Below are 17,850 nucleotides of genomic sequence, written 5' to 3'. Positions count from 1 at the left end.
GTAGGTCCGAGGAAAAACAGAGGGACGCTACGTGGGGGATTACGTTTGTTGAATTCATCAACTCATAAAACCCAGACTGGATTTAATGAATAATAACAGGAAGGAACACATCATTCATTTGCTTGCTCCTTTAGCCGCTCGCTCTCTCTGTCTCCTTCTATGTTGATTCTTCGTACTCATCTTTTATCCTCCCCTCCATCTTTCTCTGCTTGAGTCCTCCGCACAGGCTGGAAGTAGAGCTTTTTCAAAGCTTACACCTCGTCTGCAGGAGGTGGTGTCTTCAGGAAAAGACACGATTTTTCTGACGGAAGGGATTTTGTAAAGTTCTATGAAAAGATTTGAATAATTTAGTTGAGAGCTGCCGCAGCAAACCCTCCCGCGCTGGCATGGCGGCCATCAGAGAGGTCAGACAAGATTCACGAGTCGGCAGGAAGCGATTTACAGGGCGAGCTTATAGCGCGTCCGAACGCGCTCTGATCCTCCGTGCCGTTAAGCGGACCTCTCCGCGGTGAGAAATGGGAGCATTACGGGGCGGGGCGGGGTGGGGGGGGGAGGGTACGTGAATGCCGTGCTCCCTGCACGGCCCTCTGAGCTGTAACATTTCATATCTGTGTCGGCGCACCTTACAAGTGCCCCTGACACCCCGATGCATCATGGGAGGGCTGCAGGGTTGGTTTGGTTTGGGCAAAGCGGGATGTGCCTGACAACAGCTGTCGGCGTTTCCATTACGAACAACACAAGTCAGTGTTACAACTGTACCTTCAGGGCACACGGAGACTCTTTTTCTACATGACCTCGTTCTTTCAGAGGGGAGGAGGGAGGACGAAGAGGGGAAACAAAAACAGCTTTGGCAGCAGGTTTTGACAAATCCGTCATGAGTTTGCACAAACGGTCAATAGGAGCAATTCATTGGGTGCCATTTTAATTTCTAGGTTTGATTTTACCGCCTGACCAGACAAACCATCACCGAATCGCAACATATACTCGGCCGTTTTCCCTTATGCTTCCTCTCCACCGATACCACCCAGTTACACTGATACATGTCACATGCTCCGTGCAGACATTGCATCTACTCTGCCGACCAGTTGTCACTTCCTGCACAGTTATTTCACATTAAAAGCGCTCCGGTGAGTCAAAGACAACTGACTGCAGCGTCATTGACAGCAGCTTAACACAGTTGAAAAGAATGGGGAAAGTTATAGTGACTATTTTGCAAATAAAACGCAAGAAGTAGAAAGGAATGAAAACTCTGCTTTCTCACCAGCGTGTGCGTGAACTCGGGGGCGTGGTCGTTCTTGTCTGTGATGGTGATGGTAGCTGTGGCTGTTCCCGTTAGACCCACCTCGCTGCCCGACATGTCCTTGGCCACGATCTCCAACTCATATGTTGTGGTCGGTAGAGTCTGGAAAATAAACACGTAGTGAAGTTAATACCTCAATCGGCGGAAGGTTACAGGCACGACAAAGAAGCAGCTTGAGTACAATTTCTACAACAGTACAACAGATAAAATTCCGAATGAAGGACAAGTTGGTAGTATCTGCAACACACACACACCCACACATGCACACACTAGTCCCTGGGCATAATACGTCCTCACGTTATCTCTAGGGAAAGGTCTGGAATCCACATTTCATACATTAGAAGTAGATCAATAGACAAAAACTATTTTACTTTTAAGTAATCTGCTAAATCATTGTGGCCATTGAGGCATTTAGAGCTTTTGTGGCTTCTAGCTTCTTCACAGATATCATTGTGGTTGATTCGATGTTGGAGATGAAAGAACGTGCACCAATAAAACCCAAACTGCACCCACGTCTGCTGATTTTACATCCGTACTCAAGTTAGGGAGAGGCATCCGTCCTTGATTGCAAAGTAGCTTTCCAGGAGCATCCAAACTAGAAATGTAATTCATTTAGTGGGCAGGTAGCATTCGTAGTTCAACAATTGGAGAACTCCTGCTCCTGAGTAAAGCATCCCTAGCGATCGTATCGGGGATAAACATTTGTTGCCATAATTTATGCCTAATTGAAATGTTGACTGGTGTATAAATAACTGGAGGTTGGGGGCTGTTAAAACCAACATTTATTCATCTGCTGCAGTGTTTTCTCCCTAGTGGGGGCTGTTGACTGTCACATGCTTATTAAACTTCATCCTTCTGTCTCACAGAAAAGGCTTCTGGAGCTCTCGACTGCATGGTAGATTCACCTGACACCCCATGGACACCGGCACAGAACAGAGGAGACAAACCACAAAACTAAATCATCAAAAAATATATTTTATGCAACAGATGAGGACAACAATTTTGATTAATTTCGCTCTTACGTCCTGGTGTTTTGCTGTATTTCCTCCGGCCCTTGTATGGGATCCCTGCTGGCTACCGAGGTTCTGCTCCAGCTGAGCCCGTTTTAATGTAGTTAACTGTTCATGTCTTTGTAGCAGTATTACATGGTTGAATTTAAGCATTAGCAGGGAAACAATACTAGTGATGTATTTTTTGTGATTTCATGTCTATTTGTTATGCTTTCACTGACGCCGGCTCACGGCTGGCAGTATAAAAGGTAAGTCTATAATTATTTTTGGAATATTCGTCGTCTTTAATTACGTTTCCATCGATGTTTACAACACGCACGAACTACCATAAACGGAGCACATTTCAGTTTCTCTGCTTTATCGTGGCCCTGATCTTCATACCCATGGACAGTCAACCTGATAATTGTTGATGATATTGTTTACTGACAAAGATGTGCAACCCGACATAAAACCACTACAAAAATTCTCTGCTGTGCTCAGTGTCAAACTGAGCGTCTGTGTCAGTTGTCACGTTTGTGCGTGTTCCACATTTGCCTCATCAAAAATGGCGCTCAAATGCAGGGGATCAAACGATCGATAGGCAGACATCTCTAGGACATTGTTAACTATCACATAACTGAGAAACTAGACTGAAATATGAGGACATATGAGATGCAACATCATGGAATAAAGTCAAAATTCAAAAAGGGCCTTTGAAATACCAATTGAATGCTTTGAACTCTGTTTATACTGCATTCAATCAAGCGCTCCAGGTTAGACTGTGGAACCGCTGAGAGAATAAACTGGTTTTTCTATCAGCGGTTTGTGTGGAGACAGGGGGTGTCTCTCACAACCAGTTCCTGCTCAATCAAACAATGTGCAGGCAGATGGTGCTCCAGGGACCTGAGAGTTTATTAAAACCAAGCACACAACATGTGAACACACACACGCGGTGATTGTAAAACACACACGCACCTGCAGACAGAGGTACACGTTTCACCTGCAGCTGCAGAGGAGAAGGACTCTGGAATACCTGCAGTCTCAGTGGCGTCTAAACGCCTCCTCTGGCGACTGACAACGTCTTAATGAGTATTTCCTGAGTCTCAACTCAATTATAAACTGCCTGGAACTACCTGGCCAAGAAGATTTGTAGAAATTCACTAGAGACAGTTACAACAACTGGGAATTTTCCCTCCAGCCGTGAGAAAACGTCTACTGGAAAAGTGTTGATTGAGATATTCACCAAAGTACAAACCCCTTTATTTCATTTCAGCTTGTTGTTAATTTGTCTGGAAATACTCGATGAAAACTTTTGGTTGCTGCAAAAGTGTGAAAGAAAAAATTACTCCATTTCTTCCGTGAGTCAAAGTAGACAACATCTACATTATATTCCCTCCATACAGTAGGCCTGTGTATCTTTTTTGTGTTTTTATGTATTTTTCAGAAGACCAAATAAGTACATCTGCAGGTATCACCCAATATCATCATGATGTTTGGTTGTTTTATAAAAAAGTTGTATTCAAATGAATAGTTTCAAGCAAGTCATAAGTTATTGAACAGTTAAATACTTTTATCTGTGTTGCGTGTTTGGAAGATTTACTTTAAGCCTCTGTGAAAAGTGTACTTATACTAGAAACATCAGCGCTTTGAGCTAAACACTAATACCAGCACGCCAACGTAATCACAGTAAAAATACCTACATGCACCGTGCTTCTTTATTTAGCATAACCTTTGTCTACTCAAAGCAACTTGCTTCATTAAAGACGACGGGGACCTTCAGAGGAAGCGTAGGTGGATGTCACCCTGAGATGAAGCACCGTGTCCATTTGACGAGTAGCTTTGCTTTCTTTCCGATGCACTGGATAAGTTTCACGGAAAACAAAAGTAAACATGAGAAAAAGAAAAAAAAAATGGAAAGCCACAAGTGATTTCATTGAGCGATGGAGATTGTGAAAGGTGACGCGTGCGCTGTACAAAGAGCTAATTGGGTCGAATGCAGCATATGATGTGGCATGCCTTGTTCATGAGACATCTGATCCGAGGAGGACATTTCATACCTTCGCATCGGGCTCTGAAAGGATTCCACAGATCCCTTTGGTTGAGGGCTGATCCGCAGTCTCTGAATAGGTGTGATATTATAAAGTTGCCATAGAGATTTGGGTTCTCTCCTCTGGCTTTTCACTCGTGCTCACTCTCAGCACCAAACTACTGGCTATTGTTCGGGGCCCCTTTTCAAAAAATGAAGACCGAGTTATATAATAATCCATTACTGACAGTAATTCTGCAAGAGCAACCTTATTCCTCTCACCTTTATGCCATCATCATCTTAATTCTGCCGCTTCCCTTTTTCTTCTTCATGTGGAGAAGCTACTTTTCAAGATGTGAGTTTGACCATCCATTCATGAATATCTGAGATTGTATTTTTTGTGAATTATGTACTAAATTTCATGGCAATCTTGTTGATCTTGAATCTAGGATTCCTCCTCTGAAGTCTGTTGAAAATCCATACAGTCATTACTGAGATATCCAGCAGGCTGAAAACCAACCGACCCACATTAGTAACCCTCATATAACTACTCATTGTTTTCATTCTACCTCTCGGGTGTGAAATAAACCTTTTGCAAGATGCCCAGAACTTGCAGCAGAACACGTTGCTGGACGTGCAGTGGAACCAGTTAACAGAAGCACACCTCAAGCTGCTATCACAACATTGTCATACCAGTAGGGGGGCTTCGTGGCTCCAGTCCAGTAGATGTGGGGCGTGTGTGTGTGTGAATATATGTTTTTACATGAACTCTAGTAACTGAGGAACTCCAGTCCACAGTATGTTGTGTGGTTCCAAATGCTCGTTTTCCAGCTTTCCACCTTCCAGCTCCAGCTTTCATTTAGTTTTAGCTCCACTCCGCCTCAAAAGGTTGCTGACAGCCTGCTGCCCTCCACCTCTACAGCCTTATGATTAATCACTGTGAGAGCGGTTAATTAACGTAGGACAGCGGCCACGTGAGATCCTTATCTGGGCCACTGCAACCTACACAGTTATCTGTTTCCTTCATCGGCCTCTTAGGCGTGCTTAGCGTTCACCCGGAGGGGAGAGCAAGAGACACATGGGGGGAGGCAGTGGGAGAGGAACACTTTCATACCAGTGCTTCGTTTGATTGAATCTGAAGTCCTCCGGTTCATCTGATATAGAAAGAATGTTTTGTTGCAGAGATCCCACAACACTGAGCATTGACTTGGCACCTTCCTTCCAACTGAACTAAAGAAAAATTGAAAATTGAAAATGAATGACAGATTAATCATTTTCAAGGATGAAAAGGGGTCGTCTACTGTGAAACTCCCAAATGTCCCTGATATTAAAAAAAACGACCATGCATATCTTTTAAAGGGATCCAAGGATTTCAAGTACCAGTGGTGACAGATGGTATTGACCTGTTATTGAAAGGGCTCAATACTGGTACGTTTTGGTGTCGTATTATCAGACAGCATTGCACAAGCTGTAGAAAGGCACTGTTTAAATTTAGCGCAAGCCTAAAACTTAACGAGTAAATAAATGAAGGCAAAGCAGGAGGAGTCCTTTACACGCCCCACATTCATCTTCTGTGATTAATGGACACAGCAGTAATATATTTTGTACATAAAAAGCTACTGTTCCGAAGATTAAATATGTAAATCGCCAAGATCCAAAATGCATTAAGCATAATTTCAAGGATTTGACAGAAGTGCAATTTGTAATATTCATCCAGAAAGAGAACAGACAAGTTAATCATCTTAAATTCCATTCAAATTGTGTTGAGCATTGCTGTTAAACTACCAAAAGCTACAAATCCTCCAGTGCCTATTCTCCTGTAGCTGTTCAGTGGGATTTATCCCGTCCAGTCACTGTCCAGTAATCAGTGCAGTGACACAAACAGGCGGCTTTGTGGCTTTTCGCCAGTCACACTGTTTGATGTTTATAACAGAGATCATACGACTTTGGCAGTAATCTCTGCACAGCAACAATACCAAAGCAACACGTTATATTTCAGCACAATCATTTTAAAGCATGAGCTGCACTCAAAGCAGTGAAGCTCCTTGAGCAACACGGGTGAGAGGCTTGAAAACGCAAAACTGGCTCCACTTTCCAGCCTGGAGTTGGAAAAGGACATCTTGGGGTCATTTTGCATCACTCTGCTTCAATTCTCTTCACTCAGGATGCATGGAGATGGTTCTTATTCGTGCACTATACGTTGCCGTGTAATGAGAATTAAAGTGAGAAATTGGTGAACTGCTCTTTTAATATATGGGCCGTTGAAAACAAATTTGTGGAACCATCAGAAAGTAATCCTGGTTTTAATTCCGGTGCGACGCTTCAATCCATAGTTTCCCATCTGGCAGTGTTTTTAGGAAAACATGGTTCTAAATGAAAACTAGTTATTCTTTTTCTGATAAACACTGCAAATGCTGTAGATTATGAGGTAGAATAGAGTAGTATGAGTAAAGTAGAGTATGAGATAGTATAGTATAAGTAAAGTGTAAGGTGGGGATTTCTTCAGTGTTTTTTATTTTTATTTTTCAGGATTTTTGTTGTGCTGAAAATGATTTTAAAAAAGTGTTTGGCTGATTAGTGGAGCTCTTTTCAGGTCCTCTTCAGGCATATACTTTATGAAATATTTTAAATCTAATTGCATCGTTGATGAGACTTAAAGCAGAGCATAGTTTATAGTGTTTTCCTCCAGTGGTTTATACTGCAGCTCAACTAGATCGGAGCAGCCACAAGACACATAATCACACAACATTGACAACAAATGCCTTTAATTAGCCACCAGGATTACTTTCAATCTACCTTACTTGTACAACACAGTGGAAAGGCAAAGTGCACGTGTCGACCATGCCAGCTCTTCTCCATAGGGAACTAAATGAATAGTTCGAATCATTTACTGCAGAGAAACTCTACGAAACGGAGAGCACCAACTTGCACTCAAGTCCTAATTTTCCACCACAGCGGATTCTCAAAAATAGATGTTAAGTGTGCTGTGCAGTTCCATAATCCTCTGTCATCTGATTTCATCATCCCTTTCTGTTTGCACTCTTTGAACACAAGCTTTTTCCAGGTCCGAGTTGGTTATTATTTCATTCAGAAGACGGATGCCATCGAATTTCCTTTTTAGTTAGTTTGAATCTAACACCACCATGAAGTACGCTCAGCCAACATCCAGACCTACTGCAAAGGGTCCGCGTTGGCTCTGAGATACGGGGATGTTTACTGAGATGGTGTAGCTTCCTGCTAAAATTCTCCATCTCCTCCAAACAATTCCTAAAAAAATTGCTACCCCTGGAAACCCTGACGTGTTAATCCCACATACAGCGTATATGTCTCAGCTCAGGGATACAATTTCATCTCATTAGTATCCTGCGACAAACAGTAAACAGAATGCAATAGACTGGCAACCTGTCGGGAGTATTTTCCTGCCTGAGGCCAAATGTTTGCTGGGGCGGCTTTAAGTCCCTCAACACCCTGACAAGGACAAAGCTGGTGTGGAGAAGAGCTAGATGGATAGTTTCAGGGATTAAACAGAGTAGGAGGAATCATCCAGAAACATATGGCATACAGCAATGTTTTTTCCCATATTGACCAAAAAATTGTGGATTGAAATAAATTGGATGATTTCCCATTTTGCCATCATGATCTCACTCTGTGTCTACTGCAGGCAGTTGCTTGTAAAAAGGAGACATTCAAGACGTTACTAAGAATCCACTTAAAACCTTTGCATACAGGTTCATTGGATTTGTTACTATTAAAGGGGTATCTAACCCGAGTTTGACCCCTGGAAATTGCCCAAGAATTTTTATGGCATAAGACAGTTTTAATTTTTGCTGCAGTAATACTGTGATACTGTGTTGGAGATCTGGTTGAATTCGGTTAAAGCATCAATGAAACCATGAATATTTATCTTTAAAGGAATACGTACTCGTCATTCCATGTTGAGAATGGGCATATGGAGTCTGGATTTACTGAGTATTAGTATTTATAGGAATAGTTTGGTATTTCTGCCAATAAAATATACACAGATTCAAGATTTTTTTTTTGTATGAGTATACAATCTTTATACTGAACCATGTTGCTGGTTCCGTTAACATATTTACTGCACAGACTGGAGAGTGGCATCAATCTTCCCATCTACTCCCTGCAAACTAGCGAAAAAAAGCAATTTCCCCAAATGTCAAACATATTCCTTCAATACAAGCTGCACTAAATGCAGAATGCATTTGTGCCCCCTGCGCATCCAGGGACGGATGACACGCCACCGTGTTGATCTGTTTGGTTTTTTAGTGACTATAAATAAGCGCCGTGGCGCCGTCCTCTGTTTTCCCTGCCTCACCACCTCTCTGCTGCTTCGTCTCCTTTTTTTCCTTTACATTTAGAATGTGCACACTGACTCGGATGGGGCAGCGCTGACCGTATTCATCCCGCCTCATCAGGCCAATTAAGGAGCTGCAGCGCCGGTGTCCCGCAGCTCCCTCTGATGTGTGGGGGCTAATTGGGGTCAAGGTTGGGTTTAAGGCTGCGGCGAGTTGGAGCAGAAAGCGCGAGCTGGGGCTAATCTAATCAGACCACCGTCTAATTGCGTCTTTTAGCGAGCACTTAGATATATATTGGGGACTGAAATAGCCCCCTTATACCTACTTGCCCCCACACCAGGAGCAAAACATACATCGCTTCCATGTGTGTGACGCCTAATGTGTTTGTGCGTGTCTGTGTGTGAGACTGTTTAAAGTTAAGAGCGATCACCATCCTGCGCCTGCCAGCATCAGAGCTATCAAAGGCCCATCTGGGAAGCGGGAGTGTGTGTATGTGTGTGTGTGTGTGTGTGTGTGTGCGCTGGCAGTCTCAGATCCTTCAGTGCAGAGCCCAGGTGTTCCTGTTAAGGTGTTAATTAGATTAGTACAGATCAAACCAGGGTGGCGTTCGCAGGGGACCAGAGGTGGTTGGGGCGTCCCGCTGGGGCACCGGTTCCATCAGCTCCTCGTCAGTCACCAACTAGGATGAATTAATCAATAACAGGACTCGCCTGATTGGTTCCCCTGGACTGCATTGCAACCCAGTAAGGAAAGTTAACCAACGAATGTTGCTTCTACTTCGATCAATGAACTTCTCTGTCATGACAGCCGTCATTCTCTTCATTCATTCTGTTTTAACCAAACAGATTCAGCAAACTAACAACAACAAAAAGTAACAAGTAAAAAGCAACTGTTACATTATTGGACGATAAAGTACAGCCTCTCGTACCTTATTGCTTAAAAAAAAAGCACATTCTTTTTTTTTCCTTCTGCGGATCACATATCTGAAATCAATTGAATCCACTTTCAACAAGTACAGTAACAACAGCAGGAAGAGCTGTGCTGAGGTTTGCATGCAGAACTTACTCTATGGACATGTTTTAAGTGAGCCTGTTAAAATACATGTCAAGAAATAACACAGAGAAAGACACACACACACACACACACACACACACACACACAAACAGAGTTTATCTCAGCGGGTTGCCTTTTCCTCCATCCGAGTCCAGAAACATTTCACACACAAAGCCAGTGGAGTGTTCCTGTGTTCCCACAGAGCCATATGGGACTGAGGACCAGGAACATGAAGAAACAAAAGTACTAACGCACATCAATTCCACATCAAGTAGCAGCTACTGATGTGGAATTGCTATTCCCTGCACAACAGGGAATGACAACAGATGTTTGCTAAAATGTTTTTCCTTATTCACCAACTTGGAGTGGAATTACGCTGCGGAGAGATGCTTTATTTTAAAGGAACACTGTGATCATACAATAAATACCTCCTGCTTCTTTTTTATCTACATTTTTCTCTTACTTGAAGCATTCCTCATTGACAGCCAAACCATAAAATATCATAGCCACTAATTGTTGTGAACATCATCTAAATTAATCCATAAATCCACTGGACAATTCAAATCTCGACACGAGATCCGCAAATCCGACCATTCCACATATCTCTTCTTTTTTATAACAGTCCTACTGTGGATCCAGATTCCCACAGAGGAGCAAAGCTGACGCAATAAGCGTACAGTAAACACCTCGCTGAATGTGACCAACATCCACCTCCATATGAACAATGTTCTCAAAGTTAGACACACATGCGAGGCCCTAACTCTGCCATCTCGAGGAGGCAGAAGGATTGAAGCAAGACTCGACTGATGAGACTGATGAAATGCTGAAACTATGAGCTTACAGCGTGAGCGAATGCAGTCATGATGTGTTTGACAGGTTCATATTAGCGGATTGATAGCTACTGAAAGCGAACTTCAAATTGTATTTAAAGGGAGACACATTTCCTTTGCCAATTTACTACTGTGACTAATCTGGAGAACCTACTGCATGCTTCTGAAGTTAAAATGCTTACGTACACAAGCCGGTGCAGTTCTCCGTGCTACTCAGGACCGCAGCAATCTACATTCTCATCAAAGAAGAACTTTTGGAGTTGGATGTGTTATCTGTGTTCTAGCTTCCTATGAAAGGTTGTAAACATCAGTCCTCTTCACAGCCGTTTATCCTTCGTGCAAGGTTCGCGGTACACTGTGGATTTGTTGCCAGTCAAATGAAGGGGCTTCCACGGATTAAAAAAAAACAAAACAATGACACTCACACACCTACGGGCAATTTAAAGAGACCAATTAACCCGACCCCCAGAGCGTGTCTCTGGACTGTGTGAGGGAGCCGGAGTAACCGGATAGAACCCACGCAGACACGGCGAGAGAACATGCAGACTGCACACAGAAAGGCCGCTGGGTGGAATCGAAGGCAGGATTCTCTGGCTAAACCCCCACCGCGCCGCCCCATTCCTCCATCCGCTTTAATGGGAATATCTTTCCATTGACTTTTTGTGCAATTGACTGACATGTCTCTGGCACTTTTACATGACTGGCATGTAAAAGTGGGTAACAACCAAAAAACACATGCAGCTTAACTGGAATTAATGGGTGACATGTTGACAGTTAAGGTGTCTGATGAATATCCTAATAGTTACAAAACAATATAGAATCTTCATTTTAATTGAACTAATCATCTAAACAAAGCAGCCATTTGTGAAGATACAGTATGTAATGTGTGGTTACGATGTGATTGGCTTTTTGTATTATTTTCTATTACTCAGTGCATCACCAACTGTAGTTATCAACAATAAACCTCCTGAAACTTAATCAGGATGTATGTGATTTTCACAATGTTATTCACATTTGTAAAAGACATATTATGCCTATAAATGCGTTTCCACACCATCATGCAAATGTTGCGCACAACATTGGAGCCAATTATATTGTACTTCCATCACAAAAGGCAGAAGCTTTTAATCTAGAGAGCTTGCTGTTTGCTTTTTGTCTTCTCCTCACTACTGAAGCACTCTTCCATCAGGGAGAAAAGGTGGAAGGACCACAAGCTGAGAGCTTGATTCTGTTTCTCCAAGGAGGTTGTTTTCAATTCGGGAAAAGAAAAGGGGAATGGCAGAGAGAAGAGTGTATTACACACAGAAAATCTATGTAGGGCAGTTTAAATATACACATATATATATATATATATATATATATATATATATATATATATATATATATATATATATATATATATTAAATACATGAAATGAGTACACACACGGACATTTATAGCATTTGATTCATGTAGTGAGTGCACGACTTTAAGAGACATTTCTGATTTTTGTTTAATTGGTGACAGTTTCCTAAATACCTCCTTATATTCTCTTCTCCTTCCTCTCCTCCTCTTCACGAGATAACAATGTCCTGATTTTAACTTTTAATTAATTAGTTCAGTCAGGACATTATTCAGTCCTTTCTAGAAATTGATACTAAACATTAACACAAAGTTCTATACACACAATTCAAAATATAAAACACACAAAATACAAAAAATAACATTTATACACAAAATAATAGTTAATTTAGTTACTGGATTGACCTGTAAACCTGTTTGGAATAATGTATTTCCTGCAGTTCTTTCCCATGATTGCGTTGCAATGCTTAAATAAATTCCATCTACTTAACTTAAATTCTTCTAGTTTAGTAAAAATAACACAATATCATGGTTCTTTTTGATGGCATTTCACACAAAGTTAGCAGTGACATGCCCACTCTTTCCTAACAAATTCTTTGGCGGTAATGATCCTCTCCACAGTAAAAACATTATTTTCTCGGTTTCGCTCATATGAAATGTCCTCATCTCTCAGTGGACTGATACGTTGTCACTGTGGCACTTGGGGGAGGAAATGGAGTGATTCGTCCCCGGCTCCTGCTGCAACGGGGACAGCTTGCTTATAATTGCTGGGAAATGTCACCAGAGTTGATTACCATTGATTTGCACAACTGGAAAGGGAACACAAATAAAAAGTATAGTTGATGAGTGCATATTTAATGAGGCTCATGCATACTAATGAAGGCATCTAATTCTGCTCTATTTACTCAGGTAAACACATGCAAATTCATGGTGCAAGTCAGCGAAAGCATAGGAAAAACTTATCCTAATGAATGACACACTGATATACATTGTCATTCCTTCAGCTAGGTGATCAATGTGGATTATTTTGGTTTAGTTCCTCCAGGTCATTTCCACAGTCTACAATGAGTTAACATTGTCGTTTGCCAATCAGTGAATTATAAGGTTTAAACGTGACACCTAGAAAGCCCCGAGTTTGACTTGCAGATGTAAGTTGACAGTGTATGCACCCTACAGAATAAAGAAACAGGTCATGAAGGTAAATAATGCCCAGAGCACTGCATAGGTCTCCCCTACGATGACTTTATCCTCATTCAAATTAAAGGTGTCTAATAGATTTTCTTTTTAATTCCATGTGAGAGGATACGTTTCTTTTGGTTGCAGTGAATAAACTAATACATACAAAAAAAGAAATAAACAAGAAAATAAGAGGAAAAAAAATGGAAATCCAACTCATTAGCATTTGCTTGAAGTAAGAGAAATAATTAGACTGGAATAATTATCTGTACTAAGATGTTTAATTCCAAATGGAAGGCCACTAAACTCTTACCAAGCAGTCATTGTGGTTATAAAACCAGTAAACGATGAGCCGATTAGTGGTTTCAAATCTTGGGAGTAGGTATAAAAATGAAGATCAACTGTTTGCACTGAGACTTCTCTGTCCCAGCTGTTTGGGACTAGGAGAATTTCATGAAACACCTACTTTATTTTCAAATATTTGAAATTTGGACACATCCTGCTTGGCAAAAGGACACAAACAACGGCGAATGCTAAAAGGACATACATGATTTTGGTCATGCCTAGAATTTGGCCATGAGTATTTAACACCCTATTAGCAAAATAGAGTTACACACATAATCAATGTTACAGTGCTTAGTAGTTTCAGGCTTCTAATAATGATGGACACACACTTAAAGGTGTAATTTGACATACAGAGCCCCAGTTTGCCGTCCATTCCTTTGATAATTTAGTCCCTTTAAGCACAACGTTTTCTTCAAGGAGTTGTTGACACGCCATGCTTTATTTTAACACGCACCTGTTTGGATTAAATATGTAAATCTGCCTGACTTTGGCGAGTCCATCAGCATCTGCTGGGTGCCAGGCAGGGAATACAGATGCGGGCAGATACGCATTTAGGAAGGCTCCTCACGTCTGCCTACTAAGAAGCAGCGCAACAACTTGGCCACAGCAGCTCCGGCGCTGCCATTCTTCAACCGGATTGATTCTCCCCAACCACTGGCGATCTTGCTCATCAATATTCAGAATCGCGCTGCTCTAAATTAGCTCCAGCCTCGGGATTTTAACCCTGTAAGTGGAGTCGTGCGACTATAATCAAGGGCAGAGGTTCCCAAACCTTTTTCTGTCGAGACACCCCTGTGATATTTGAAGAACAAGTGGGTCGTAACTTCTTTTTGTTTTTTACTAATTGCACTTAAAATATTAGTTTGGCGTGAGGCCTATTTTCGGCGGTTCATCATCCCTCATTTTGCAGATCTGACCAGCGGCCGGTGGTCAAGGAGATCCGGTGCAGTGGTCGGAGCAGCTTGGTGTTTTTCTGTGGGGAACCACTCCCCTAACTTCTCTCCTCCTTTCGCTCTGCACACTGACGGATGGACCAGAGGTCTGGGGGCCGTTTCGTCCCAGGAGGTGCAGGGGGGGGGCTTTACAGCGTGGTCCAGAGGCCGCAGAGGGATCAGAGTGAGACACTGGGAAGAGCCGTAATCGCCCTGAAGGAGGAACTAACTATTTCTCTTCCTTCCATTGAAATGCGGTAGTCACAGAAGGACCAACTCAAACAGCCTTGAGCAAAAGTCGCTCTCGCGAGCGCCAAAGTCGATGACATCTTCATCTAAATGATAAATAATGACCCCTCCTACAGTGCAGGGGAAGTGAGAAGTAAGAACTTTGTAATGAGTTCAGGTTCAATGCGCACAATGGAGCTTGTCTGTTTTGTAATTAGAGCTGTTGCAGCCAAGATCACATCCTGCCGCAGGCTTAATTTACCCATTGAGTTTCTAAGACAGTAGCCAAATTGTTTGGCATTGTTTCACTTGTATAAAGATCAATGGCAATCTTGTGTTGAATGACTCCAGTTAATTGTACTTGTTGTAATTAGTAACTTTGTAATGGGTTTTACCAAAACAAATATCCCTTATTTTTTTTCTGATTTCGCCATCGCCCTTCAGACGGCTGATATCCCGATTCTCTGTGGTGCAACTGTGGCTCAGTGGCAGAGCAGGGTCGTCCTTCTACTGGAGGAGACCATGTCGATGTGCCCTTGGGCAAGGGAATCAATTCCAAATTCTTAACCCCAAATTGCTCCTGCAGATGTGCCCAGCTGCATGAACGTCGAACGTTCCTGATGGGCAGTTGGGTCATTTCAAGTACAGTTTACTACTTGTTTATTCAACAACATTTGACAATGTTGCAAAGAAGTAGTAGTAGTAGAACTTTTGCCTGTTGTATTTAAAGATGATGATTATTTAGGCTTCAGCATCAACCTGCTTCGTACCTCAGACGAGAGTCGAGTTCCTGCACAGATTTGCAGCTCACTTATTCTGCACTGAGAGCTCAGTATTGGTTGATAATTACTCACACGGCAGCTACATGTGTATTATATAGTTCGGATGAAAAACGTTGTAAGTTTTCTCTTTCTTTCTCTTTGAGGGATTTATATCAAAGTCAAATTGGCCAACGCATCATCCACAAAGAGTATGTAAGCTTTTGAATTGGATCTGTTCAAATCTCCATAATCCTTGACACCAAAATTAAACTGCACTGTTTGATCGTTGAAGACACGCTGCCTTCAAGCCTCTCCTCCCACTTCAGTAAAACAGACAGGAAGGGAAAGGAGAAAAGGAAAAAAACGCCATGTGGGTTTACTGTCACAGACACTTTGAAGAGAAGTGCAGTGATGTCTGTGCTTCCTACTTTCATATGTATCTTTTAACAGCATTGGCAATTAGGGAGCTTTTGTCACACAATCTCTCCTCCATACGTCAAGAAGTAGAATGTTTCAAGCAATGGTGTTGTCATAATAAATTATTAAAAGGGTAGAGAAACTACACTCACTGCCTCTTTATTGAGGGTCTTCTATCTGCAAGTCATGTCATAGTTAATATATTATCACCAATTCCTAGTCATTTTGGTTGGATGGAACTCTTCACGTCCCTCTAAAGGATGAAAGTGTTGTCAAATAAGGAGTTATCACAGCTAGTAGGTATAATACATCATGTTTGTCATAGAGAGTGTCGGCATCATGAAGTAGAGACCACGCCATTCTGCTGGTCACTTCAACTAAGTGATTAATACATTATTATTTCTTCCTGAATTTAGGGAGAAAGGGGTTTGAACCCTATGATCCCTAGTCCTTATTTTTGATGTTTATTTTAATTTTATTATTTAAGTCATGGTTAGTCATGTCAGTTCAATGCATGATGCTGTTTGGTACTCAATAAACAGTAAAGACGGTTTCAATAGTTTTGTTCTTTTATATCCTCTATTTAATTGTGGGGCTTTGAGAAGAGAATCCATGAATGCTGATGAGTGCCACATCACAAGGTTCTCTAATGATGGCAAAATAGAATTTTTGAGAGCCGGAGTTAATGTAATGTCCCTTTAGGGACCAAACAGGCGGTGGGTCACCAAGTTAACTGATGTGTCTGCTTCATTAGATAAAATATACTACGCTATCGGGATAGCAAGAGCTTTTTTCCCTTATTTCAAACTACTTTTTCCTGAACTTTTATCTTATTAGGATCATCGATTACTCAATCATACATTCTTCGACTGTCTCAGTTTAAATAATGAACCGATATGTTTATGTGTGTTTGTTTTGGTACATAGTGAGTTTGTGAGTGACGTGCGTTCTCTATCTTTCTGTCGGGGTGCTGCTGTTATCGACTTATAAGTAAAACATTCATCCAAGCAGGTCACTTCCAGAGACTCTGCATGACAGCTAGACACAAGCCTCCGTCCTCAGAAATGCATTCAGGAAAATCTAAAATATTGACTTTATTTCACCCAACAAACTTGAGATAAGGTATCCGTGGTCTCACTATGCCGCTTGGTGAAGCCTTGTAGTGTATCTCCGGCTTCCAGAGACCACGGAGCCTCACTTGCCCTTTGAACTAAAGCCATTATGTTCAAAGTATTTGGAGCTCAATGGAAACATTGCTTAAAAATGAATGAACCATGTTTAAACCGTGCAGCCGTGAAAGAGGTTTAGCTGTCAACATGCGAGATGAGCAATCACGAGTTGTTAAAGAAAGCGTTTTGGGTAAATATGCTTATTAGCTTCTTTGTCTGGAGTTAGTTGGGGAAGATTGAATTACTCTCTTATCTGTACCGACAGTTTGTAGCTTGAGCAAACAGCTAGTTAGCTTAGCTTAGCCCGGCTGAGTCCACACGCCACACAGTCTGCCTACCAGCACCTCAAAAGCTACGAACTCCACAAATATACTATATATTTATAGATAAAACAAAAGCTACATACTTTCATTACTCTAAAGTATTGAACCTCGCTGTAGCGAAAAACCAAATATATTATATCTGGATCAGTTCAGGCATCCTCCCGGAATACAGAGATGCCCAAAATAAAATCTACGTCAATGCAGCTGACAGGCAGTATTGATCTTTTCCTATTTATTTATTTGGCACAGTGATTTTGTAGAGTTATTTCAGAGGTTTCCTGTGGGATTCCGCTGAAAACATTGCAAGCAGACATCTAAGTTAGAACAAACCAATAATTTCTTTGTATTATTGTCCGGGGAGAATTGTGAGCGCGAGAGAGAGAGAGAGAGAGAGAGAGATGGAGAGATGCGGGGCGTCCAAACTCTAGTTTGAGGGAATTAAAAACAAACTCTGAGACTGTAGCATTGACTGGCAACACATTAAACAAGATTAAATGGAAAGTGACGGGACAGAAGGTTTAACCCACTATTTCACTACTGCATTCAACAAAACAGAAGTCAATTTACAGAATCCCACAGCTGGGCTCCACGCAGAGAATTACAGTCCGTGGTCAATTCCAACTTCCTCTCCTGAACATCACTTATA

At 41.7% G+C, this 17,850-nt stretch overlaps 1 protein-coding gene across 1 annotated transcript in view; it reads right to left on the bottom strand.

Moving 5' to 3' along the window:
• The window catches only part of cdh13 (cadherin 13, H-cadherin (heart)), a 251,006-nt gene that overhangs the window by 54,998 nt on the left and 178,158 nt on the right, over nt 1-17,850 (bottom strand). The window contains exon 8 of the mRNA XM_078081980.1: nt 1,262-1,402. Within this exon, the coding sequence (XP_077938106.1) occupies nt 1,262-1,402 (141 nt within the window). The remainder of the gene's footprint in view (nt 1-1,261; nt 1,403-17,850) is intronic.

This window comes from Gasterosteus aculeatus, chromosome X (genome assembly GCF_964276395.1).
Source record: "Gasterosteus aculeatus chromosome X, fGasAcu3.hap1.1, whole genome shotgun sequence".
Classification (NCBI taxonomy): Eukaryota; Metazoa; Chordata; class Actinopteri; order Perciformes; family Gasterosteidae; genus Gasterosteus; species Gasterosteus aculeatus.
Note: the sequence above shows the minus strand (reverse complement) of the source record. Positions and strands in the feature narration are given on the sequence as shown.